Source organism: Castor canadensis, chromosome 5 (assembly GCF_047511655.1).
Source record: "Castor canadensis chromosome 5, mCasCan1.hap1v2, whole genome shotgun sequence".
Lineage (NCBI taxonomy): Eukaryota > Metazoa > Chordata > Mammalia > Rodentia > Castoridae > Castor > Castor canadensis.
In genome coordinates this window covers 95618659-95646380 of record NC_133390.1, presented here as the reverse complement: position 1 = coordinate 95646380, position 27722 = coordinate 95618659, and the positions used below count along the sequence as shown (strand labels likewise).

At 36.4% G+C, this 27722-nt stretch overlaps 1 protein-coding gene across 15 annotated transcripts in view; it reads left to right on the top strand.

The window, feature by feature from the left end:
• Nlgn1 (neuroligin 1) overlaps positions 1-27722 on the top strand; it is an 841293-nt gene that overhangs the window by 168436 nt on the left and 645135 nt on the right. For 11 of the 15 annotated variants that reach the window (XM_074073748.1, XM_074073745.1, XM_074073747.1 and 8 more), the window contains 2 exons: positions 10270-11082; positions 11522-11581. In XM_074073748.1, coding sequence (XP_073929849.1) covers positions 10590-11082; positions 11522-11581 — 553 coding nt within the window. In that variant the 5' untranslated portion in view covers positions 10270-10589. The remainder of the gene's footprint in view (positions 1-10269; positions 11083-11521; positions 11582-27722) is intronic. The other 4 variants (XM_074073756.1, XM_074073753.1, XM_074073758.1 and 1 more) reach the window with 1 other exon arrangement.

Sequence of the window (27722 nt, the reverse complement as noted above, 5' to 3'; positions counted from 1 at the left end):
TTGAGATTCTACTTGAGAGTAGATTGCAAGTAATAGAAAGTAATACTTACCTTATGGTTAATGTTAAATGTCTTTCTTCAGCTCCTGCCCCACCAAACAACTAACCAAAAAGAGACTGTCCGGTTCTTGGCCGTTAGTGTGACTGGTTGTGGCAGAATTATTCAGCTGTATAGTACAGAGGAAATGTTGTCACTATCATCTGTTTCCATTTATGTTGTCAGACAAGCTGTTATGGTATCTTTTATTTCCATTTTTTTTTTGTTGTTAAATAGTGGTGACTTAGTCCCCAGACTAAATGGTCATCTATGCATATCGCTGCACAAAGGAATTTCATCGTACTTTGATTTTTTCCAGCTGTTCTGTTTTATTCCCTCTTACTGTATGTCTAATTAAGGTAATGCCTCCACAGAAGTCAGACATTGCAGATGAAAAAACAAAATGAGGGCTGTAAATGGATGAAAAATTATATAATTAATTAATTAATGGGTCACTGATTCAAGAACTATTTTCTGAGAACCAACAAGGCAATGCATTGTTCTGGGGTTGATTATTATAAATCAACAATTCAAAAGGCATGGCCTTAATTCTGAAAGAGTAAGGCTAATCTTATCATGCCATTTTGTGATTATACTTAATTTTCATCATATTTGGGATAACATGTAATACCCCTAAAATGACCTACAAATTGTTGAATTGTCATCTCTTTCTCCTTTTTACCATTCTCTCAAGTCACACTGCTCCCTTTGGAAAGCCCCATACTTCACAGCACTTTGGTGTCCGGTTCCATTGTCTGATGTATTTTATTCCTTGGTCTTTACTTGCCAACTCTTACTCATCCCTCAGAGATCAGTTTACAGATCACTGCCTCAGGAAGATCATCCTTCCCAATCCAGACTTTTAAATCTCCCTTCAGAACAACCTGCATTATCATCCTTTATGGTACAGCATTTCCAACTAAATAGTTAATTTGTGTGATTGGTTCACATAAAGTTTGTCTTCGCCATTGAATCTTAGTTGCCACAAAAATCAGCACTGTTTCTAACTTGTTCATGTTGCCTCTCCAAGGCCTGGCATTAAGTATTTGCCAAACATAAGACTGAAGATAGAAACTGAGATTACCAATTCCTGTGTGATCAGGAGGCAGAGATAGAAGGATTGCAGTCAGCCCAGGCAAAAAGTGAGTGAGACTCCCTACCTCAACTAATAAAAAGCTGGGCTTGGTGGCAAGCACCTGCCATCCCAGCTACAAGAGAAGCATAAATAGGAGCCCGACAGGTAACAAAAATAAGAGACCCTATCTCAATTATACCTCAAGCAATAAAAGGGATAAGGACAAGGCTCAAGTGGTATATAAGACCCTATGTCAATCCCTAATACCACCAAAGGATAAAAGTTTTTAAAAGTACAGTGGGTTTTAGCTACACTTAAGATAATAAAGGCTTTGACATTTGAGGGAAGGAAGCAGTTTTCATGGCTGGCAAGATCAGGGAAAAAAGTACTGATCTTTGACTCAGGGCTTGAGGGCCAGGGCTTCTAGCTTGGGTTCCTGGAGGCAGAGATTGATGCGAGGTGGAGGGGGGCAGAGAGTATTCTGCAAAGGGAAAATCTTAGTGAACAAGGTGGGCCCAATTCAATGAGCACTGCTCCCTGTGCATGCTAGCTTCCTGCCCCTTGTTTATTCACAAAGATAATTTGCTACCAAGTATAAACTCTGCCATGTACATGCACTCCATTCTCTGTTATCCTTTAAAATATTTTAGTGGTAAATTGTCCTGTTACTGTCAAGTTTTAGTTTGCTTTCTTTCTTTAACATCAGATTTTCATTGTGGTTTTCTCACATTGGTGGAGTAGTACATTTAGAGTGGAGGACATTTTCCCTAAGGGAAAAGGGAGCAAATAGAAGCACTTAAGTTTTCTGCAGAGGAAGGAAGTATGGGATATAACTCTGGGAAAAAAGTGAGGGCTGCCCACTCCTTTCTCCTAGGAGCAAAACCTAGAAGGAGGCAAGGTTTATCTTCAAAGCCTGTTAATTCTTCCTCCTTATCTCCTTCTATTGGCTAGAGCTGGCTGCATCTATACACTATGCTCTTGTTTTATTGAAGAGTTTCAGCAACTTTGTGTTTCTGAGTTTAATTTAATTATATGTTTCAAGGAGATGATAATGATCACTACCTCTAGGTACTTAGAGACAATTAAATGAGATAATACAGTTAGTTCCTTGTTTAGTTCCAGTACATGCTCATTCACTGCTTGCCATTATTCCAGTTATTACCTAATGCTGGTCGTAGAAGAATATACTTGTCACCACATCAGTTCTCAATAGCTACATGCTTATATGGTCACATCATTGGCCATGGCATCCCTTGAACTTGTACATAATAAAGGTCTTGAACTTTGATATTCCCATCTCAGAGTATACCCTTTGTACCTTCTTGCTGCTCATCTCCACATTCAGATATAGTTGATCCATCTAATACTAGAATTGTCCTTTCTCATAACCTTTGCCCTTATAATTCTACCATTTTTGTATCATTTATCCCTAACCCTGACTTTTATCACTTACTTTCTGCTCCAGGCTATAGAATGTTGTTGGAAAAAGTTCCAGTATCACACTGCTTGGAGCTGCTGCAAATTATGCCTATTAATTAACCCCAGCATGCCGATCAGCAGCGTTTTTTATTTCCCTCCTGTTGAAGTCCTGTGTGTTCCACTCTCCTCAAATTCTCAACATCAATGAGCATATGGCTCCATTGAATTGATCTCAATGGGGTGCAAAGCAAAATGTCCTGTATCATAACTGTTCAGGGCATATGTTTGGAGATAGCCAGTCCTGGATTTATTTCTTAAATCTGCCTTTTCCTGGATTTGTGGCCTCCTGTGAGTTATCTAACCAACTAAAGAGTCATTTTCCTCATCTCAAATAAGGCTACTTCTCTTATAAGTCTGTTGTGAGGACGGAATGACATGAAACACTTAGAGGGTTTGGACAGAGCTTAACAAGTAATTGGTAATCTGTAATATCATTTGTCTTTTTTATAGAATTTAGATGGATCCATCTGATGCTTCAAACAGAAAATGAAGTAAGATTGTTTCTGCTTTTTCCCCACACCAGTTCATTCATAAGGCTGTAGTTCTCATAACTTTGTAATAATACAATTTGTGGTTTTTGAAAAGCAAACCTTAAAAATTATAAAGTATATGTACATGGAATGGCATCATTCCATCATTCATTAATATATCAAGGTGCAGAGATTCCCAGCTAACATTCACAGCTAAGGAAATGGACATAAATCCATATTTCAATTTATCTGCCTGATGTTTTCAATTTTTTGTAACTTATTATTGTATCCTATTGGATATTAATTGTTTTTAACATTGTAATATAGCTGAAGAAGAGCTTGTAGTAAAGTAGGGTAAGAAAGGTTTTATTTCTGCCTTTTTCTTGTTCTTTATTTCTGATGGTATTGCTATTATTTCCTTTACTCTATATCTATCTTGTGGTGAAAAACTTAATCCAGTAGTCCATTTTGCAAAGGATACTTTAATTAAAGCTTGACAAAAATATATAACTGTATCCAGTGAAATAAACTACAGTGCACTACTGCACAGTGGAAAATGAATATACAAGCAAAGTTCCACTTCAGACAATATAGAACCATCTACTTTCCAAAGATCTCTTCAGGTGCTTTATGTGTCACATAACCATGTAAAGATGCTGCTGTTAAATCATATAAACATGTTTTCAAAGCTTTTATCATAAAAAGAAAGTCTTTATGATAACTCTTCAAGTATTTATTTCTCTTATTCATTTGATCATTTTTGGGAGGTGTATGGACCTGCTGCTTTGGAGATTCTTGCTTCAGAATATTGCCAGTTTAATTTTCCTGTGAATACACTCCGTAATGCTCTTCTCCTGATAAGGATGTTTAATGGCTTTTATCATCAGTGAATATAATCCTAACATGTTAGCCTATCAATGAAGGCCTTGCTTGATTTGGCTCTAGCCTGCCTTTCCAATCTCATCCAACACTCATTCTCATTTACACTCTCTGCTGGCCAAACTACACTGTGTCCTCCTCAAACAAGACATTTGCTTTCCTTCCTGTCATATATCAAGTTTCTTTGGTGTGTGTGTTGGGGGTAGGGGGTGTCAAGTCTTTGAAAAACCATGTTGTCTGCAACAAGCTTATTGAGTTATGCCATTGGGAGGACCAGCAGTGTGGGAGTGGAAGATCCTCAGTCAGCTTCTCCTGTCCATTTCCTCAGGACCTTTGCATCTAGAATGGACTCTCAGAGTTGTCCTGCAATGACACAAAGCTGGGCTGTTGTGCTCTGGCATGGACTCCCCCCAGGGAGTGAAAGCACCACAGTATCCACTCCACATTCTTCTCATTATCCCTGGAATGTACTGTTTTCTGAGGATCCCTCTGTAACCATCAATGTTCGCCCAAATTATAAGGTTCATCTCGAATACATCTACTTCATGAACTTTTTCCTTATCTACTAGTGAGAGGTAGACTTGTCTCTCCCTTTAAAGGCAAACAACACTTTAGATAATTGCATTTATTTGTTTAGACATCCATTTTTAAAGTACTTACTATGTAATCTATCTAAGCATTAGTTACTGTAAGAGTTCACTTGATAAAGAACTCAGTTTATACAAGAATGAATATAGAGTTTTTAAGCCCATTGAAATCACCATAAGAAGGAGACTAACACAGAAGAGAAGAATAGAGGGGATGAACCAATTTGGGTTATAATATATATATATATATATATACTTGAAAATGTCATAGTGAAACACAATGTTTTTTTACAAAAACAGAACAGGAAGGCAGACATGTACTGTCTAGGGGTTGGTACCAGTGGAAGAGGATGTAGGAAGGTGAATATGGTAGAAATATTATGTACACATGTGTGTAAATGGAAAAATGAGACCTGTTGAAACTGTTTCAGTCATGGGAGAAGGGAGGATAAAGGAGAATAATGGAGGGGGTGATTTCAACTATGGTATATTGCAAGAACTTTTGTAAATGTCACATTGTACTCCCAATATAATAATGATTAAAAAAAGAACTCAGTTTATGCTCATTCGACATCTTTATTATAGGCAAAGAATACAGTGCAAAAACAGCAAAAGAAATAAGAAATAAACAGAAAATTTCAGATTCAGGCGTCTTTGTTCTTCCATTGCTGGATCAAGCAAGGTATCCTTTGTCTCTGTTGTGCATGTGAAACTTCTTGACATGGGAAGCCAAAATACGTTACCTCTCGGCTTGTCCCATGGACAGCTGGTCAAATAGGCATATTCTAGCTACATGGACAGACTTGGCTATGGAAAACCACCACACCCCTCTGAAACAGTTATTATTGAATTAGATTATTTGTTAAATTATTGTTACCAAACCTAATTATTGTTACTAAGCACTGTTGACAAGCCAGTGTGGTCTAATATCTAACAATGCACACACTTCACAGGTAAAATAATTATTCATCTTTCATTATAACAATTGATCCTCATTATTCCCCCTGTCTATATTTGAAAATTTTCCTATTTGATAAAATTTGTTTCTAGAACTAAAATCAAAACTCACAGTTTTCTCAGTCATTCCACAGAAATGAGCAAAGCAGCAAGCACTTAGTTTCCCAAAGAGCACATTTCTAGCTAAGGTTAAGCAAGGCTATGCTCTGCATTCTTGTGTCAACCCTAAGGACAAGGAAGGAGGTGGTAAAGGTAGCACAGTGCAGGGAGAAGAACTCTGCTCTAGGAATAGTTAGAGGGAGGCTTGAATGCCAACTCTGGCACCTGTTAGTGGAGTGGTGTTCAGGCACTTAACATTTCTGGGTTTTTTGGGGGGTCAGTATTGGGGTTTGAACTCAGGGCCTCATGCTTGCTAGCCAAATGCTTTACCACTTGAAGTACTCTGTCAACCCTTTTCTTTTATTGTGTTGAGTAGTTTTTGAGATAGGGTCTTGATTTTTGCCTAGTTGGTGCCATCCTCCTGATCTCTGCCTCCAAGGTAGCTAAGATTACTGGGGTGAGCCACTGGCACTTGTCCACCTAACACTTCTGAGCCATGTTTCTTTCTTTTGTAAAATAAAGAAAATAGAATTAAGTAGGATGTGTTGTTTTAAAGGTTTAATTTTATATTCTAAAATCTATGTGAGCTATCTACTATATATACATGTGAGTATATATACTCACACACACACACATACACGCCCACACACGCATGTTTTTCCTTAGAGGAGTGGATCTGTGTTCCCTAAGTCAGTTTAATGATGACTCTGTACATACATATCTACTGTGAATAACAAGGATCAACTACACAATAAATAGCATTGACTAAGAATCACCATTAAGCTCCAGTTGTCTCTGGAAGTAAGCCTGCAGTCAATCCAGATAACTGAGATTTTCCCAAGCTTGCAGTATGTAAAGGATTTCTATATAGATTTTATGATTGATATAAATATATTAAACATACCTGTGCAAAGTCCTTGGAAATTCAGTAAGGGAGAATTAGGTTCAATAATAAAACAAACACTAAAACAAAGCGAGATAGAGAATAACTAGATATATTTTTTAAAGACCTATAAAGTCTCTGTTAAATTAGAAGTTAGATACTTCCTATTGTGTCACTCCCATTCATCATGTATTTATTGAACACATGTCACATTCAATCCTGCATTAAAGCCATTTTTATGTAACTTATCCTCTTATAAGATTTCATACTGCTTGAGAATGAGTAGATTGTGTTTATCTTCAAATATTTTATAACATTTAACGCATTAGATTACATGGTAAATTCCCAGTAAATATTTATTGAGTAAGTGAAGATTGGATGAATATGGTTAACTCTAGAAATACCTAATGTCCCAAACAGATCTATTTTGTTTTTAAATCTGAGTCACCAAGGAACAAACTTGTGGAGGGACCAGTTATTTTAATGACTTAATTACAAGTCAGATAGTATATTACCATTTGTGATGCTCCTTTATATATTATTTATTATTTGTTTTATTGTTTTAATGGGAACATACACACTTTGCCTCATGGAGATGGATAGTAGAAGAATTTATGAATTAGTGGTTCCACTGGGAGGTCAGAGGGGAGATGTGTGGGCTGTTAAACTATCTGTTGGGAATCTGTGGCTTGCCTGCTCTGGTGCTGAGGAGTTCTCTGACTGCATTGCTTTAATGTATGTATTTCAGAATATTTAAAATATACAGAGAATTCATAATAAAGATGTATGTATGTACATATGTATGTGTGTGCATCACCTAACATTATCAAATACTAAGAATTTGTCAAACTTGCTGTAATAATTGAGGGCCTTGGAAAGCTTCACCACAGGTTCTCCATCTTAGGTTCCAATTAATTAATTGCTAGAATTAATTTCATTCTTTTCCCCCATTACTCACAGTTGAAAACTCTCCTGTTACTACATATTTATGTACCTTGGGAATGATAAGTAGTTTTATTTTGTGTACTTTAGCCTTAATTTAAATAATATTTTACCAATCTTTGGCAAATTATTTTGTTCAAATATTGTAAGATTTGTCTCTGTTGATATTTTAATTATATATCCTTTATTTTCAATTTCATATAAAATTTTAATTTCTGAATATTTCATGTTTCATTTATCAGTACATATTAATGAGCATTCAGGCTGAATAAATTTGAGAGACCTTTTTGTAGGTTTACTAGTATGTAACTCTGTCATTATACAAATCATTGTTTTAACATGATCTTATGTAAATGTAGATATCACTACATTCAGTGTAGAGTAAAAAGGGTAAAAAATATAGCAAAATGAAATCTAGACCTCCAAGAATAATAGGGTAGGTCATTTAAAATTCTGTTTTTATAAAATTATCAGAGTACTTACTAGACTCTATATTGTAAAGGTACACAAAATGTCTAAAACAATTTTTAATTCAATTTTAAATACATTAGGATCAATTATTTTATCAAAGGGATAACTGAACTTAGGGACATGAAATGGCCAGGTAGATGGTCTTTAAATTCAATGACAGTGGGCTTCTGAGCCTGCTGTCGATTGGCTGAGAGGCATTGGCCTGAATATCTTACCTCTGAATATCAACTTCTCATGAGTGAACAGGGGACAACTGTGGAATCATTTTTTAGATGTCAATGAAATGTAAGTGTATTAAGCTAAGTATTTGACATAGACTTAGGAAGCATCACTAGATGGGTGAAGAGGGTGGCCTGTCAGCAAATGTGAGTCTTTAGACTCCTTTAAAATTTTCAATAATTTAAGTGAGATGTATTTTTGCATTAGACTTGCATGGTTGTTATTATTATAATAATGACTTCTAGATAATATTTTTTGGTTAATACTATAGTTCTCCATATGTACATCCATGTTAGATAAGGTATTTTGGTAACTTCATGAGCTACACACATTAAAACTTGAAAATTGACCAGGTCAGACAGTATTCTAATCCTCTCCAATTTGGGTTAAGAATAGAACATTAGTGAGAAACAAAAAAGTCTCTTTGTGTGAGCACATACAGAAGTGTTACTTTTTTGATGATCAAACAAGTGTTACTTATTATTAATGAGATATCAATTGTGTGAAGAACTTTTGGAAATCACTGTACTTGAAAATTAGACTGAATAAAAAATTGTGATGGACGCTTTCCAGGCCTCACTCCAGTTACCCTATTTTAGTCGTCAAAATGGTGCTTTTTAAACATCAAAAGGTAAACAGAAAAGACTCAATCCTGCTTTGGGTCGCCAGGATTGTGCAGAAGAATAGGCATGCTATACAGAGTAGGTTTTTGTAGCTGAGCCTTCTGTCATTCTGGGCTTCCTGATTTGAGGAGGAGAGACCTTAGCTTGTCTTTTGTATGTTAATGTGCTTTCGGAGCACAAGCATAAGAATTAACACAGACTGAAAGTGCTCTTGAAGCAAGACATTTATCTCCTTATTTCCTTCTGGGATGGATTGTTCAGAGCTAAAGGAACACCAGCCAGAACCAAATCTCCTGCTGCCCTATATAGTTTTTACAATCTCCTTTTAAATAACACAAAGTCAGGGCAGTCTCACTGCCAAACCAGCACTTCTTCACGAATCTTCCTATAATATGACAGGACAGAACCATCTCTAACACAAATCAACACTATTATTTTCAAAGTAAGCACTTTAAAGGGTTGCTTGGACAAGAAAAGACAAATTTTCTGAGCGGCACACTATTTGTCAGTTAGTATAAGAATGCCTTGTGAATTGCACTGCACTGAATGCTACAGCTCATTCTGATGCATTTTAAGTAGAACTGGGTAACTAGTATTAGATGTTTGATTAGTGTTAATATGCGAGATGGCATGATTAGGTATGATCTTTTAAATTATCACACTGTTTTGTATTCTTCCTTTGATCTTTAGCAGACAGTGAGAAAAAATTTTGTAATTTAAAATACATTGAGTTTGTCTCAGAAATTCATTTACACATTGCAAATTTATTGCAAACTAAAATATATAACTATATGATAAACTAACATCCTTCTGCCAAAAATGATGGCAATTTCTTTCTCTTTTTCATACTGTGCCTAGAGCCACTTTCTCTTAAATTCTTCAGCATAAATTTAAGGTAGTGCATATAGGGTCAATGTTTCCTACAAACTTTTGAGAGACAGCAAGGAACTTGACCTTATGAGGAAGTTGTATTTAAATAATCATAACTGATTATTTATTTAAATCATAACTCACTTTAGTTTTCTTGCTCTGCTATTACCTTTGCTTTTCTTATATGCCAGGGGTTGGGAACCACCTTTTTAAAATTTGTTTTTCAATATATATAATCATTCTTACAGAGCTGATATTCCAGTTATGCACTACTATTTTTAAGAAAAGATTTTCTATTATTGGATTCTAGTTCTGAATATGAGTGTTGATTAATTCTGCAGTTCCTTGAAGAGACTGAACCATCAATAAAGGAGAAATTCCACACATAACCTTCAGTATTTAAAAAAATACTTAACTGTGAAATGCTCCTGAAACTGTACGTTTTGACAAGGCCTGCTTCTACTTAAGTATATGTAAAGACAGCAGGAAAGTTTTTTAATAATCTAATAATCAGTTATTTCACCTGTCATCTCACATCAAACCATAATTTTCCCATGGTAGTATTCAAAATACTTGGCTCTAGCCTCTATTAATATATTTTTGTATCTTGTAAAACATCTAGTTATCACTCTGTCTATTTTAGCTTGTTCATATTAATGATTTATTTTCATTTTCTCTAGGATATAGACCCACAGCTAACTGGATTTGATTTATAAGAGGGAAATCTACAGTCAATGGCCACTCTCACCACAGTGCTACTATGGAAAACAGAATGGTCAATAAGATATGGTCTGATAAATAGTGATGATTGAAGATGCTGCTTCACTACGTGTGAAATCAATGGGAGATACTTGCTGCACGAAGAATGCTCTGAGCTTTTCTTGACAAGCTCACCTTCGAGAAATCGGAGGCCTAATTCACCATTATATAGCCTTTCTCAAGTGGATATAAACACATTTGCCTCATTGTAACCGGACAACTAGACAACTAATGTGGGATCATGGCACTGCCCAGATGCATGTGGTCAAATTATGTTTGGAGAGCCATGATGGCATGCTTGGTACACAGGGGATTGGGTGCCTCATTGACTCTCTGTCTGTTGGGATGTTTGCTTCAGACTGCTCATGTGCTCTCACAAAAATTGGATGACCTGGACCCACTGGTGACTACCAACTTCGGCAAGATCAGAGGAATTAAGAAAGAACTCAATAATGAAATTTTGGGGCCTGTTATTCAGTTTCTTGGGGTTCCATATGCAGCCCCACCAACTGGAGAACATCGTTTTCAGCCTCCAGAACCACCATCTCCCTGGTCAGATATCAGGAATGCCACTCAATTTGCTCCTGTATGTCCCCAGAATATCATTGATGGCAGATTGCCAGAAGTCATGCTTCCTGTGTGGTTTACTAATAACTTGGATGTGGTTTCATCATATGTACAAGACCAGAGTGAAGACTGCCTATATTTAAACATATATGTCCCAACTGAGGATGGTGAGTTTATTGCAGGAAAAACAGGGAGATATATTTATTTTTTCTATTCTAAATTCTAACAGTATTAATCCATGTGTACTGGTAGTAAGCATGGCTTTTCCTGTTGGCATGTAGACATATTTTACATGCTTGCATGTTGCTCTTTTTGTTTATGTGTGTCAGTGTATCTGTTCTTATTTTTTCCTGTGCCTACTTATTTTCTTTCTTCCACAGCACGTATATATAGGTAGAAATGGACTCCTAATTTCCATTTCCTACCAAATGACTTCTGAGAAGATGCATCAACATTTCCTCATTGCATGTGGCAGGCTCAACAAATTGGGGGTCTTTTGTGCTCAGTAAATGCAGGAGTGTGTTTGAGTTAGATAGTGCTGTTGCATGTGCCAGCGGTCTGTGACGGAGCGCCATGTTATTTTCTAGTCTTCTATTCATTTTTCAGTAAAAAGAATATCCAAGGAATGTGCCAGAAAACCCGGCAAGAAAATATGTAGAAAAGGAGGTATGTATAAAAGTGAAAATAAAAAAATGGGTTAAAAGCTCACAAAGGAAGAACAAGATACTCTCCCTCAGGATGATTTGCTGATGCTGGGGAGTGAATGGTTAGGTGACATTTGTAAATTTGATGACATTTGTCAAGGAACAGAAAGATAGGTAAGAAATGCTCTAGCTGAGTAGGTAACATTGGTGAAGCTTATTGGTAGTGCCTTGTGTTCTGGTGCTGGCACAATCAGCAGGACTTGAATCTCTGCTTTAGGTCTGCTTATAGAGAAAAAAACACTTAGGCTATTAGGTTGCCTGCGTGGATCCCAAACAATATTGCCTTACCAGCTGGTCAGTTTTGATCTCTGAACTCTTTCTGTACAAATACAGACTTGTGTTTGTCTTCAAATTGATCAGTTCAGTCACAAACTTCGTTTATTGTTTGTTTAATCTTGGCTCCTTTTGAACACCTTATGAACTTTCTTATCATAAGGGTAAATTTGCCATTGGTATTAGGCAATTGAGATTATTAGATAATGGTATTTTTTTCCAGTTCCATAAGTTTTTTTTAGAAAATGTTTATTATTTAGCTACTCTTTCAGTATAGAGTGAGTTTTTTAATGTTTTATGCTAATATTCAGTCTCAAAATTGCTTAAACATTTTATATGTATGTTAAACAATTTAAAACAGAGGGACAAACATGATTCAGAAGCTACAGTTAAATCAACCTTCAAATCATCCTCTAGCCAGATTGAGCAAATGTAGACACTGGTGTCTGAATGTAGCTTGTCCATACTCCATCTTTATATGACAGTCAGTAAATCACTCATAGGAGAGTATGATTTTCTACAGCCATAAATCATCTAAGTGTTATTTTGACCTTATTCATAACTTTGTAGAATTTTCTATCTTCTTACAGAAGTCATATTAATATTCTAGTGCTGCACATTCTATCTCTATATATACTTCTAATGTCCTGGCTGGACCAAGTTAGATTTCATCACAGTATCCTTGTGGGGCAGTAGGTGTCTAAACTGTTTTGTTTTATGGGATTGCATTATATAGAAGAAACTTCATATAGCAAAATTCTCTACTGTGGATCAAAAGTATTTGCATTAAGTTCTCTTTTCTTTTGATTTTGTTCATGTCTTTGTAATACTGGTAGAATGGAATTCAACTTTCAGTTTTAAAAAACGTAATGCCACAGTTTGAGTTAAATGCACAATATACTTAAGAAGATGGATATGGAGGTGAAAAGGGTATTTTAAATAACTAAAAGATAGTCTCTTGTTTTTCCCTAAATGAGAAGAACTGCAGTAATTTACATGCCTTCACCTAATGTACAATACTGCAGTGGTTATTATTATGCAGCTTATCAAGCATGTGTAATTAGCTAAGTGACTTTGCCTCCTATCACAAAGCTGTTGATTCACAAAGTCATAAATAAAGATGCTATTGAAGAATGCATAAATCCAGCATAATACATAAAAATGTGTATGATAAAGAAAAAGATAAGGGCACCAAAAGGTAAGATAGTAAGAAAGTGACCTTTTTTTCTCATACAATTTTGAGAAAGAAAAAGATTTATTAGAAATTTATTTTTCATTACTCTTTGGATTGTAGCTTCATTTGCTTTATAAGAGAACTGGAAAAGAAATGTCTAGGCTGTGCTGTTTACCTTGGCAAACTCTGAATTAACTTATAATTAGACTGGGACAACATGTATAGATGCCTACTTGATTCTTTACAGCACAATTGTGCTTTTTATGTATTACTAGTTAAGTATTTTTAAAATTTATTTTGCTTGGGAATTTAACATATCCTATTAACTAATGTTCACTTGTTAGGTGTTCTTGTACTATCCTAAAGTCTTAAGAACAAATATTTTAATTACATTCATAATTCAATTATATTTAATAAGTGTAATTTTCTATACAAGTATTATTTTCAAATAAAGACTAAAGTTTAGAACTTGGCTGTTAAGGAGAGTAGTAGAAAATTTCCCCAAATCTTTTAATCTTTTACTTTTTTCCCTTCTCTACCATGAAGGGTATATTTTGGCCACTTCAAAAAATCATTATCATCCTGGTTCAAGAAAGTATTTGTTATTTCATATTTACTTATGCATATACTAATATATGCTGCATATGGACTATCAGTTCCTCAGCAGAATTCCAAAGGTTTATAAATAGTGGTTCAGAAACTATAAGAACAGTTGTGTTGTCCTTTGTCTACATGTTAAAATTCTGGCTTGTCATTATTTACCTTTTATTAGAGTGTGTATAGTCATTTGCAGAAGCAGATGGACCCCTGTTCCTGTGCCAAGTACACCATAGTCTGTGCACACTGTACTCATTCAGAACTATTTCCTAATTGCCAATTATAAGCCATGTAGAATTCAAGGGAGTAGGCAATGAATGAGGCAGACAAAGAATCCTCTTCCCATCAAACTTACATTCAAGTAACTTTTCAAAGAACAACACATTTTTTGCATTCCAGTCTGTATGAAAGAAAACATTCTCCTTCCTCCAAGAGATGCCATGTTATAATTTTTAAATAGAGCTTTCATAATATTTTCCTGTGCATTTGAAAAAGAGATGCAAATTTTTTATCAATAGACTGCCTCTCATTTTAAGCAAGGTCCCAGTTGCACATTTTAATCTGTCTTTTTATATTTCCCATGATAGTTTTAGCCATACATTAGTTACCTTCTGGATAGTTCTTCAGTTTTATTTTTGCAAAGATGAAAAGAAGAATGAATGCTTAAAGCGAGATGGCTATTAATTCTTAGACAAAAGAGCAGATACTGAGATGGAAACTGGAATTTGCTTTATATATTAGTGTTTTGCATGACTTATCCATCTAATTATCACAACAACCTTATGAGAAAAGTATATTACTATATATTTTACAAAAAAGCAAGTTGGTTCTAAGAACTTATTTTACCCTAGTGTCAGCTATGGCCTTAGTTCCTGTCTATATTAGACAGATTTCCATAATGCTAAATTACCTCCTATAGATTATATTATAGCAAACTCAGGGATCTCTCCTCTTCCTCCATCATCTCTTCCTTCCTCCCTCCCTCCCTCCTTCTATCTCTTTTTCCCTCCCTCTCTCTTTCCCTCTCTACTCTTCTCTTGTCTCCTCCTCTCTCCTTCCCTCTCTTCCCCCCTTCATATTCAGATATATTCTGAGTTCTTTTTGTTCTATCAGTTGACAAAATTTTAGAAAGATTCAAAGCTCAGCTTATTTGAATTGGGTTAAGCCAATATTGGCACCTTACTTCCAAAAACATGCTCAGAACCCATTTTAGTGAATACTTTCAATAGTACAAATGTTTCTCACTGTCTAGATTAAAACCACATGTGTATTCCTCCTGGCTGCTATTAAGGAGCAGTTTCAACTTGCTAGTTTCCTTTTGTTTGTCCAGGTTTCACTTTCTTTTTTTTTCCTTTTTCTTTTATTATTCATATGTGCATACAAGGCTTGGTTCATTTCTCCCCCCTGCCCCCACCCCATCCCTTACCACTCACTCCACCCCCTTCCTCTCCCCCCACAATACCCAGCAGAAACTATTTTGCCCTTATTTCTAATTTTGTTGAGAGAGTATAAGCAATAACAGGAAGGAACAAGGGTTTTTGCTGGTTGAGATAAGGATAGCTATACAGGGCATTGACTCACATTGATTTCCTATGCGTGGGTGTTACCTTCTAGGTTAATTCTTTTTGATCTAATCTTTTCTCTAGTACCTGTTCCCCTTTTCCTATTGGCCTCAGTTGCTTTTAAGGTATCTGCTTTAGTTTCTCTGCGTTAAGGGCAACAAATGCTAGCTAGTTTTTTAGGTGTCTTACCTATCCTCACCCCTTCCTTGTGTGCTCTTGCTTTTATCATGTGCTCAAAGTCCTTTGAGCACAGGTTTCACTCTTGTGAGACTTGCTAACAAACAGTAAAATGGTCAAATATTAGGCAGTAAACATGAAAAAGAGAAACAAGGGACCCAAAAAATCCACAAATTGATTTGCTCCTAATACTCTATAGTGTACAGTTTTGCATTCTTCCGACACTTTGACAATTATTTGCAGAGTTTTTCTGAAATGAATACAGAATTAATTTTTATTTCTGAAACCTGCAGACTTAGTTAACCCAGTGTTTCATTTTTTGTTTTTTTTTTTTTTTTACTGTTCAGCTAAGATGCCTGAACATCTGTATAAGGCAGTCTCCTGAACTTTCTTCCTGAACCAAATTTAGGAAATAGGTGTGTAGGTACAGATATAAATTTGTGAGTCACTGTGGTAGAGAAGATTTTAAAATTATGAACTTGAGTGAGAATAAAAAGAAGCCAATGAAAATAGGGAACCAAAATTTTGCCAAGGACCTGTTGATGGGAATCTTCCAATATTAACTAGTTGGAAAGAAGAGATGAGAAGGCAATAGAGACTGAAATATAATTTACATGTCAGATGGGCAGTATGTTAATAAACTTTCTGTTGCTATAATAAGTACCCCAAATAAGCAACTTATAAGCAGGAAAGGTTTATTTTGGCTCATGGTTTCAGTCAGTGGTTCCTTGGCTCCATTACTTTTGGGCCATGCTAAAGCAATACTTCATGGTGGAAGTTGTGTGGCTAGGTAACAAATAGAGAGAAAGGGGCCAGGATTCCAATATTTCCTTCAAGATTATGCCTCTCCTTCCAATAAACCCCATCTCCTAAAGTTTCTATCACCTGCCAATAGCACCACAGCCTGCTGACCAAGTCTTTAGCACAGGGGCCTTTGAGGGACATTTAAGATCAAAACCATAATAGGAGCTGAACTTGTTTTGCCATTGTTGTTGGCCAGGAAGTTATGTAAGAAAATGTATCAATGCATCAGACACAGTAATCACTCTTCAAATGATTTTTTTTTTTTTTTTGGTGAGGTGGTCTTATATTTTGGAGTGGTTCTAAGAGAGAATTGGAGAAGATTTTGAGTTGCTGAACATAAAAAATTATTTTAAGGAGTTTTGTTCTGAAATGGAGCAGGAAAAAAATGGGATAGTCAGAACCAAAGTATTTTTTTGTTACTATATGTTAAAGTAGAGGAAGTATAGGAATTTTTGAATATAGTATGAAAGGAACAACTAAAGATGTATGAGAGATATGGTAGAATTTCTGGAACAATATCCTTGAGTAGGTGAGAAAAATGAGATTTACTATGAAATTTGGAGTTCTGCGTTTTAAAGAGTATGAATATATAATTTAATATGTTGCTAAGCAGGCTACATGAACATGAGTGCATGGGTGGAAGTAGTAGTGGAATTCCATTCTAATCTGTTTTTTTTTCTGTTTTAATTGTTTGATATGCAATATTAAGGGAAATGCTGATAAAATTAACACTGGTGAGCTCTTAGGCATTTAGCCATATGACTCTATTTATTATCACAACAATCCCATCAGGTTTCTTATCCTTACTTTGCAGATTTAGAAATGAAAGACCAAAGAGGCAAAGTATCATGCCCAGACTTTTATAATATTTTGATGGCCAACTAGCCCTATTTCCTTTTGCTCTTGTTGTTTCAAAACTGGCTGCCATTTCACTTTTTTAAAATAATTTTTATTAGGATATATTTATTATAAAAGGTTGTGATTCATAGTAACAATTCCGATTAGACTTATATTGTACATTATTTACATTGTCTCCATTGTCTCTCCCCCTTAATCCCCTCCTCACACCACTTAAAGCAATTGCAAGAAGTTTCTTAGTTCTGTCTCATATAGGTATATGAAGTCCATTACCATATACTGTCATCTTAACCATCTTCCTTCACCCTCCCTCCTCTCACTAGTACCACCCCAACATTTCCTTTGAGAGGACTACTTTAAAATGAAGGAACTAAAACAAAACAACAAAAACAGACTACTACAATCTGTTTTATTTGGGCTTCCAGATTGAATAAAAAACCAAATTGGTGGCCATTTGTTAGAAGAAAAATCACCACACACTGAGATAATTACATCTGGTTCATTTGGAGTGTTAAAATAAATGGGAAACCACATTGAACCATAGATCTGGCTTCATATTTGAATTAATAGCTGTGGACTGTTGTGGCTGGGTCTTCTGAAAACTGAACAGCTTAAGTTGAAGCTCTGAAATGCAGTAGATCTAAAGGGTGGTAAAGTTTTTAAGGAACCCCATCAATTGTTCCATTGTTTCCTGACAGGCAGAGAAGAGTTTCCTGAAGCAGATGATTAAAAGACCATTGTAGGTGTCCAACTCAATTTTTCTAGAGAATAAATATTTTTTTCTTAAAGAAACTGGTGTTGAAGTTGAAAACATTCAAGACATACCACTAGCAAAAAGAGTAATGCTACAAAATAAATCCTTTTCACATCTGGAACACACTGGGCACTACAAAATTATGATGCAATCTTTGCTTTAGCTGAATTCTGTATTACTTATCTTTGAAAATTTTATTGAGAATGTTTGGCCTTTATTATTTCTCCTATGAATTATTCTTCAGCTTCTTCCTACCCCCATGGTAGTACATACTAAAGCAGTTTAGGACATGACTAACTTCAAAAATCGTAGCATTTATCAATTTGCTAATAATAACCACACAAATTCATTTTGGGTTTGATAATCTTAAACTCTGGACTGGATGTGGAAGCATGATTTCTAATCACAAATATTTTTAATAAATTTATATGCTTAAATTGATACAGAAAATCATAAAATATACATTTAATGGGTAATACAATGTTTCAATACACATATTCATTATGTCATGTTTAAATCAGGTTACACATATCTGTCTCCTCAAACATTATCTCTTTATGGTGGGAACATTCAGATTTCTTTCTTTTAGCTTTTTGAAATATACAGTATATAATTGTATATAGCTATCTTACTTTGCAATAGGATTTGTTTCTAACTTCAACCTAGTAACCATTGATCAATCCTTCCTTCCCTTCTAATTCTCCCTGACTTTTAGAAATCATCACCATTCTACTCATAACTTCCTTGACATCAACTCTTTTAGATTGCACATATGAGTGAACACTTGCCTTTTTGTGCCAGGCTTATCTTCACATAGCCCTTCATAAGTGAACAGAGTACTTTTTGTAACATTTTCTGCATTAGTTGCAAGTGTTGCCATAATAAACTGTGTAGCCTAAAACAACAGACTTATTCTTTCACAATTCTGGAGCTGAGATGTCTAAAATCAAGGAGTCAATGGGTTTGGATACTTCTGAACACTCTGGAGGAGCACTCTCTGCCTCTTCTAGCTTCTGGTGGTTGCCAGCAGTGCCTCAATTGTCATATGGCTTTCTTCTCTGTGTTTTCTTGAGTACTCAATAACCATCTTGTAAGAATGGCAGTCATTAGATTTAGGGACCACTGTAATCCAGTATGACCTCATCTTTATGACATTTATAAGGCCTTATATTAGTTTGTCTCTGCACTGGTTTGCTGAGTTGCCATAACAAAGTACCAATTCCTGCATGGATAAGTGACAAATTTTTTGTCTCACTGTTTTGGAAGATTACAAGTTTGACAGTAAGGTGTTAGTAGGATTAGTACCTTCTGAGGGCTGTGGGGGGGAAATCTGTTTTAGGCTTCTCTCCTTGACTTCCAGGTAGCCATTTTCTCTTTGTCTCTTTACCTGGCATTCTCCCTGTAGATATATCTGTGTTCAAATTGTCCCCCTTTTTCTTATATATTATATTGGATTAAAACTCAGCCTCATGACATCATCTTGACTAATTACATTGTTATCTATCCTGTTTCCATATAAAGTCATATTCTGAAGTACCAGATTAAAAGCTTAACACACACATTTTGAGAAGACACAATTTAACTCACAGAAATCATATTCTTAAGTTCCAGATAGATTTAAATTGAGGTGGAGACCCCAAGGACACTTGCTTTGTACAAACTGCAGCCCCAGAATGATGTCAAAATTGTGCTATCCTTATGCCTACCTCATAGATTGAAAAACTAGTGCTTATCAGGATTTAATAACTTGTCCATGACCACAAGACTGCTAGATAGGCATGCTAAGGCTCCTGTTCAAACCCAAACACAAATGTCACATGATTACTGCCTTTATCTCAATGTTCTCTCTATAACAGACATGGATTCTTTCTGCTTTCCTGAGACATTTCTTTAATTTGTTTGTGTTAGTTTTACCACCATTGAGACCAAATACCTGACAGAAATAAGATAAGGGGAGAGATTATTTATTTTACTTTTCATTTCAGATGGTTCAGTCCATGGCTCTTGTCCCTGTATGTTTGGGCAGAATATCATGGTGATGGGAACATGTGGTGGAGGAGTTTTCTCACCTCACGTTGGACAGGAAGAAAAGGCAGAAACAAGACGGGGCCAGTGGACATTATACCCCCACCGAAGGAACCACCCACCCCTCAGTGACCTTCTTCTTCTAGCTAGGCCTCACCTGCTACATTTTCCAGAACCATCCAAAATAGCACCAATAGCTTGGGAGCCACATGAATATGGGGAATTTCATGTTGAAATCATTAAACTATTTTTCATTAACATGCATTAGTCCATATGCTTTTAAATTTCTACATTTATAGCTTTGTGTAGAGAAAACAATTCACATTTTTAAAGATTTTTCTGAATTTTAACCATTTTATCTAGACTTATGTACAAACATGGTTTTAGTTAAAATGTGTATCCTATCAATGTAAAACTCTAGTGACATTAATTTTCAATTTTGTTTCACTTATCAGAACTAGGAAATTGGAAAATGTTTGTTTTAAAATGAATTTTTAATTTCAGACCTATGTCTTTGTTTATTGTAATCCTATTCATCTAATATCTAGGTAATGAGAGTGTTAGAGAAATTTAATTAAGCCAAGAATTTTCATTGAATCATATAAAATGTCACAAAAATAATTTTTAAACAATGACAAAAAGAGATCTTAGTGGAAGGATCTGGGGTCACTGCAACCATAATTATAAGTTTTTAAAAATAGAAAAATGTGATTAATCTGCAATGGTCATAATTGTATGCTCCTCACTTCAGAACTGAAGGAAGAAGTCTTCTATCTCTTCTTCCATTCTTTTCTTTGAGGCAAAGTTCTTCTGAATAGTTACATAAAAAAGGAAATGATGTAGCACTTCTTAGTAGGATGGGACATAAACCTTCCTTTCATTTTTCTCTTACCAGTGGACTCCTATTATGCTCCCTACCCCAAACCCTTTGCATTCTCCTTTTAAGTGTCTTCTTCCTCAGTTACTCCAAGAGAGGAGTAAAAGGAAGAAGAGGGAGGTAGAGGAGTAAGTGTGAACATGGTTGTAACACCAGGACACATAGTGTAACCCTGCCAAGTCTCAGTAGATAAGGCTCCTCCCAGTAGAGGAAAAGGAAGGCCTTGGGAAAATGGTTTAAGAACAGCTATATGCTTTCTGATGTGGACTCCTAGGCCTCCCTGGACCAGACACATCCCTTTGGGGAATGTCTGGAAGGAAGAATGCCTTTAGTTGACTTCAATCTCCTTTCCTGCTATGCCCCACTTACTATCTTCCTAACTGGCCATCCTTCCTGCCAAAGAGCATGTCAAGCCTGAGTTTTCAGGTCTAAGCTTTCACTGGAAGGAACTGACATAGTAATTTACATGCCAGTCAGTTCTTGAGATTCCTGAGCTGCGCTGAGCTAAGCAGCCAAGCAGCTTGCCAGTGCCTCTCTTGACCTGCCTGCTACTCCCCACCATCAAGCACACACATGCTCCCCTACACACTTACACCACCATGACTGCTCAGCCAACACCCCTTACACATAGGTAGAGACTACCTGTGATGGCAGGGTCTCCTTTTCTGCTTTTTAAAAGGAAGGCAAAGAGGATTGTGTTATCTTAAAAAAAGCTTAGGACTCATTTAATTTAGGGAATTAAATTAGTTTCAATGAAAAGTGAAATATTTATAAATTTGGATTCAGAAGAGGAAATCTTTTCCATAATGACCACTTGCAGTCTTCTATTCCAAATGACTCTGAAAGGACATGGATGAAATTTCTTTTTTCTGTTTTTATCTTATAAAGAACTTTGGCTATGGGCATTCTGAGAAGGAAAAATCATGAAGTCCTTATAGGATGTTTACTGGGGCCTTGTACTGTCATGCAGTAGAAACTTTGACAGTCATAGCAGGGCTTTTCTTTATGTGTTGAGTATCATTCTTTTTGGTGTGGATGTCTCTGTGTTGTGTCTTAACCAGTCTCCAACTTCCAGCCATCACTTTTCCCTTCTCTCTAGGTCAGAGCTGCCTGTGGGCACAATGCCTGCCTGCCCTAGTGTTAGAGGCCATGTTTTTTGTTCTCTGGAAGCTTACATTGCAATGACATCCTACCACTCCCAAGAATCAGAACATTTGTGTTGATGTCCATGTCAGTATTACTAAGTAAAGGTAATTCTGATATGTATTAAAATCTCAAAACCAAATGAGGGAATCATTGCTTCTGTGAAGAAGGATAATGTCACTGATATTTGGCACTGTGGTGCTTATAATAAAACATTTAATTAAATCTTTAAAAGTGTATGGAGCACAAAATATACACATCAGAATAAAACACATCAGGCATAACCAAAACTATAATTATATCAGCCTTGTTGCCTAAGCCCACCTTAGTTGCTCTGCCAAGAAGCAGTGGTTTAAAACTTTCTAACCATCTGTTTTTTAAAAATGAGTGTACTATACCTGCAGAAATCTCTGTGAAGCTTAGGAATTCTTTGGCTACTGATATAGCAGCTGCTGAATTACTGATTATAGGCTATTGCTTCTAGAGGTAAATTAACAGCTGCTGCTCTGCAGTTCTCTCCTCACTTTTGTTCAGAACCATGGGGTAGACCCCAAAGATACTGAGATCGAAAGAGCTTTAAAGAGCTACCTGCAAGAGAGCTCACTATCTTATGGGGGGAGGCAGAAACAGAAAAAGCAAATAACTGTGGCAGGAGCCCTGAGGAGGGGAGGCAAGGGGCCATTGTGGGGGCATACAGAAAGGTGTTTTGGGTTTAGATGTGTTGAGACTGTTGTTTCCAACACAAACACTCAAGGATGAATACTGTATTCTCTCCATGCCTTCAAAGGCTAGTGGTTTCTTTGAGACAATTTTGCTTGGTAACTGCAGATTAAAATATTTTTGAGCTCTCTTTTAATATATTTGTTTGCTTATTTGTGGGCATGTGTGCACATATGGAAATTTCCTTTTTTTTCCCCCCTCATATGTAAGTTGCCTCGTTTCACTTTATCAGCTCAGGAAACACAACCTGACCAGCTTCTGAGGTGCAGATCTGATATGTCACAGGCAAGAAAATGTCACATGCACACTTAAAAAAATAACTTTGTGACTAGCTCAGAATGAGTCTCCACTTTAGATAGCCCATTACAAGTCAAATCTACAGATTTTGCTCAAAGTTATTGTTATGTTGTGAATAACTGAGATTGCTGAAGAGCCTTCTAACAAGTGAGCTGTTTACTCACTGCAAAGCTATCAGAGCAGACACTCCCAACCTGAAGGGACCTCTCAGGGGTGTGGTTATAGGTTTTGCTTACCTCTTACCATCAGAACTCCTGCAGGCACTTAGATGTCCTTCCTTCTTTCTTGATTTCCTTCACCCTCAATGATAACTTCCATCATTTCTTGGTTCCATCACTGTAATAACTTCACAATGGGTCTTTCTCTCTACAATACTGTTTCTACAATCTGTTCTACACACAGCAGCCAGTGTGGACCAGGAAGTCTGTTATCTACCATATTACTCTTTTCTTAATTCTTTCAGGGGTTCCTGTTGCTTTTAGAATAAACATAGAACTTCTTACCATGCCTACAAGATCCTGCATGATGACTTCTGTCCACTTTTGCTGCTATCTCCTACTGTGTCTTTTTCCCTCCCTCTGCATTCTAACCTTGCTAATCTTCAGATTACTGCAATTGCCAAACTCTCTCCCACCTCAGGACATTGGCACTTTAGATTTCTTCATCTTCAGTGTACCTTAATATACTTTTCATACCTGACTGATTCTTGGAAAAGTAGCTTCTTCATCAAAGCAGACTTCACTGTCCACTCTATTAAGGTAACTTTACTCTCTTCCATTATTATTTTACATCTCATTGTTTATTTCTCTTAAAACATTTTATGTGCATATGAAATTATCTTGTTCACTTATGTGCTTATGTATTCATTCTCTGTCTGTCCCAGAAGACCATTTCTCTTTCACTGCTTTATCTCCAGCACTCATAAGGGATTCAACACATATTCATTGAAAACATAAACAGTGGTAAGAAACAATGCAGTTTGTTGGAAAGAGACTTCATCATCCACCATCGGCATTTATTTGAGTAAAACTATACCTGTTAACATTCCTCACCAGAAACAGTAAATCTGGTTCCTTTCTGCCATGCAATCACTATTTGTTTGTGGCACAGTGCTCCCAAAGTGAAGAAAACTTCAAGGCCAATCTCAGAGTCCTTAACTAAGAAATTACAATGTTCAGTGGCTCAGTGGCTGACAGATATAACCTGGATTCCGGCACAGGAGCCCATGAAGCCGAGTGGTTGCCAAAAACTGAGGCTCTGGCTCTCTGCCTGTATGTGTTAGTGCCAGCCTTATTGCCTCTGCACTGAATTTATATTTTAATACCGGATGCCAACAATGCATTTGTGTAATAGGAGCACTGAAAATGATTTTCCTTTTCCAGGTCAGACACTTCATTTTCCTGTCCCACCTTCTATTTTAATTTCCTTTTCCTCTTACCCAATCCCGAGTTTCCTCCCCTGACAAATATACCTTCTCTCCTAATTATTTTCTTTTCTTTCTCCTTGTTCTACCAGCTACCTTTGTGGTAGAACTTCTTGCAGCTATTTCATCTAGGTGTTGTATTTGAGGTTGCTGCAGAGGCAGAACTTGAATCTGCATGAGGTGGTCTAAGAAGAGGTAGAGCTGCGTTTATTGAAAGGACTTTATGATGTGATGTAGCTCTCATCCCTTCTTTGGCCTTCTGTTGGTTCATTTCATCATTAACATGTGTATGCATCCCAGGTGAATTTGTTCTTTTCTTCTTTCATTAGCTATTAGCAATAACAAGATTCCCAGGAAAAGCCAGATATCACTTTTTAAAATGAAGTTTCCCAGAAAGTGAGACTTTATTGCATGTGTAGCATGTTAGGCAGAATTTTATAATGTGGCTGATGCCAAATAAGTAAGTTGATTTGGGAAATGGCAGACATTGGAGAACTTAAGTTATTGACATAAATTGGAGGCTGGTTGTGTTTTCTAGTGAATGGGGGCTGATACCCCCAGATACTTGAGGATAGAAATGCATAGAAAGAACATTAGTAACCTCATCTTTCTGAACTTAAATACAAGAGGTAAACCTGGCAATGAGATGGACTACAGATCGGTCTCAGAGCACCTTGCAGAGCTGATAGAAGCGTTAGATTCTTGGCAAGGCTGGCTTCATGGGCCAGTGATCTATGCAGTCAAACCAATACCTGAGCTTGGAATGACCCATCCTTGGTTAAGCAGTATATTGTCATCATTAAGAAATTCACAATAGTTTTTGAACCAGGGCATCTGCATTTTTATTTTATACTGGGCCCCACAAACTATATAGCCAGTCCTGTTTCCTGGTTTTCTTGGCATTTTCTCCTTAGTGCACATCTGTAGATGCTCAGATGAGTCTGAGAAATTGTAGAATAGAGAAGTTCTGTGCCTGTTGAATGAGTATTTGTGCTTTTATCCTAGTAGTTCCATTTACATTTAAGGGGAGCAGAGAAAGAGAAAAAGACATGTTGTAACTTGGGGGGAATCAAAGGTTTGGTTTCATCTTTTCTTATTTTAATGCATTTGTTTTCAGATCAAACAGTTATTGAGTCTAATGTGTCCTAGACACTGGATAAGAGCAGCAAGACTTGGTACCTTCCCATATGGGACAATCAAGCAAAGGCTTACAAAAATAATTATTATAATAAAACTATACCACTTATACAGTTCTACCACGGGCCAGAAATTTTTAAAGGGTCTTATATATTAACTTAGTTTATTCTCACAAGAAACAAATGAAATATTTACAGTTAGTAGATTCTCTTTACTTCAAGGAAATGAGAGGCATAAATAGGTTACATAAACCGTTCAAGGTTTCACAGCTAGAAAGAGAGCCAAGACATTGGCTCCATTGACTGTGTCCTTAGCCACTAAGTGTAACAAATGTGCTCGCTACCATGAGGGAAGTAAGTGAAGTTCATATTTGGTAGGATGCTGCCCAAGGAAGGGAGTGCCAGCTGTGCCTTGGACAGGAGCTGATGAGAAAATCCTTTGTCATAGTAATTAGGCTTGAAATGGACTGTGAAGCCAGAGGAAGTGGCTTGTCTCCTGAAGAAGTGATTGTTCAGGATGAGCAAGAGAGGACTCTGCTGACCAGAAAATAACTTGTAATCAGGTTGGTGAGAAATGAACCTGGAACTCCATCAGATCTTTGTGTCTGAGGAGTTTGGAGTTTTTCTTTGAATTATAGTAAGTCACTCAAGGATTTAAGTAAAGACTTGACATGATTAGATGTGCATTATGGAATATGCTCTCTGACAACAGTATAAATGGTGGAATCAAAGGATGACAGATCTCTGTAGAGACTAATTAAAAGTTTACTGCAACAGTGGGTGTTACTGACAATGAGGACCACACCCCAGCAATATCTGTGGCCTAGGAAGGAAAAAATGAAATGTGAATGTCAAGTGTTTATTGCAGCTTGTTAGGGTTTGGGGGTTGACTCATTGCTGGGGGAGGCTGAGAAAGAATGTAATCTACAAGGACTCCAGGATGTCCTACTGTCAACTACCATGCTTCTGCCTGTTGCCTTTACTTCTCTAACGAGCCTTCGGTAGCATGGCTTCTTCAGCAGGACTCAAGAAGGAAAGACAGGGCAGAACTGAGTTAGAAAAAGAAAAAAAGTTGGAAAAGGTCTGAGGCTTTACCTACAGCACCACAGAGCAAAGAAACATAAAAAATGTCAAAGGTGGAGGAGTTAAAGGGGGGAAGTTTCAGCAAACAGAATCAAACACTAAACAAAATTTATCCTCCCATATACTGGATGTAAAGTAAATTCTTAAAAATAAATGCCACATATATGGATTTATTTTACCAACTCATCTTTTGAAATAGAATTTGGGAGAGAGCTAAGTATGTTGGAACAAGACAGACACATGCAGGCAAGGGATGCAATGAGGCAGATAGTCATAACTCTAATATACCCTTGGTTGGGCAAGGATGAAAATGAAGAGAAAGAAATGCATAGGCAGTGAACCACAAACTGTCAAGTGGAAGGAAAGTAAAATCATTTAGTTAAATGTAGATTGCTGAAGGGAACAGACAGCTGCATAATTTATATAGATTTGTATTAATGATTAGATAAATAACCATAATTTTTCAGAACACTAGTAATTCATAGAATATATGTTGACTGAATTCAACATGCATTTTTGGGAACACTTATTGTGTAGCAGGCTTCCTGCTAGGTACTGAATTACAAATCCAGTCTATACAAATTAGCAATGCATATTGACATACAAGTAATGCACTAAGGTGCTTAAAATCCAGCATCAAGGCAATTTATAAATAATGAAATATATATACTACAACACTCATGAGGTCATTGGAAAGGAAGAAACATCTTAACTCAATAAGAATTCACTCAGATGGTCAGGAGAATATCAGAGTTTTCTTAAAGTAATGATATTTTGGATCAATCTTGAAGGATGGGTAGACTTTCAACAAGTGGAGTCCAGGCTTTTGTCCAACAAAAGGAAAGTACTATAGTTTATAAGTGTCCAGCTGGTTACATCACAGAAAATAAGGGGTTGTGATGATATATTTGTTGTGCTAAAATATCAAAAGGCCTAGAAATTCAAGAAGGAAGGGGTTTCTGTCAACAAGTATACATTAATGATTTTGGGGTAAGAGGTTATTATAACAAGCATGATAGGCTCAGCAAGGAATGGGAAAGATATGGGAAGGGTAGATATTGAATTACAGAAAAGGAGACTGTCTAGAAAGTAATGACTCTTAGTTTAAATGAAGAGTGACTGACATGGGAATGAATACTGATAGATTTGAGAGAGATTTTTAAACAGAAATTAACAAAACTGAAAGTGACTGTGTGTGGG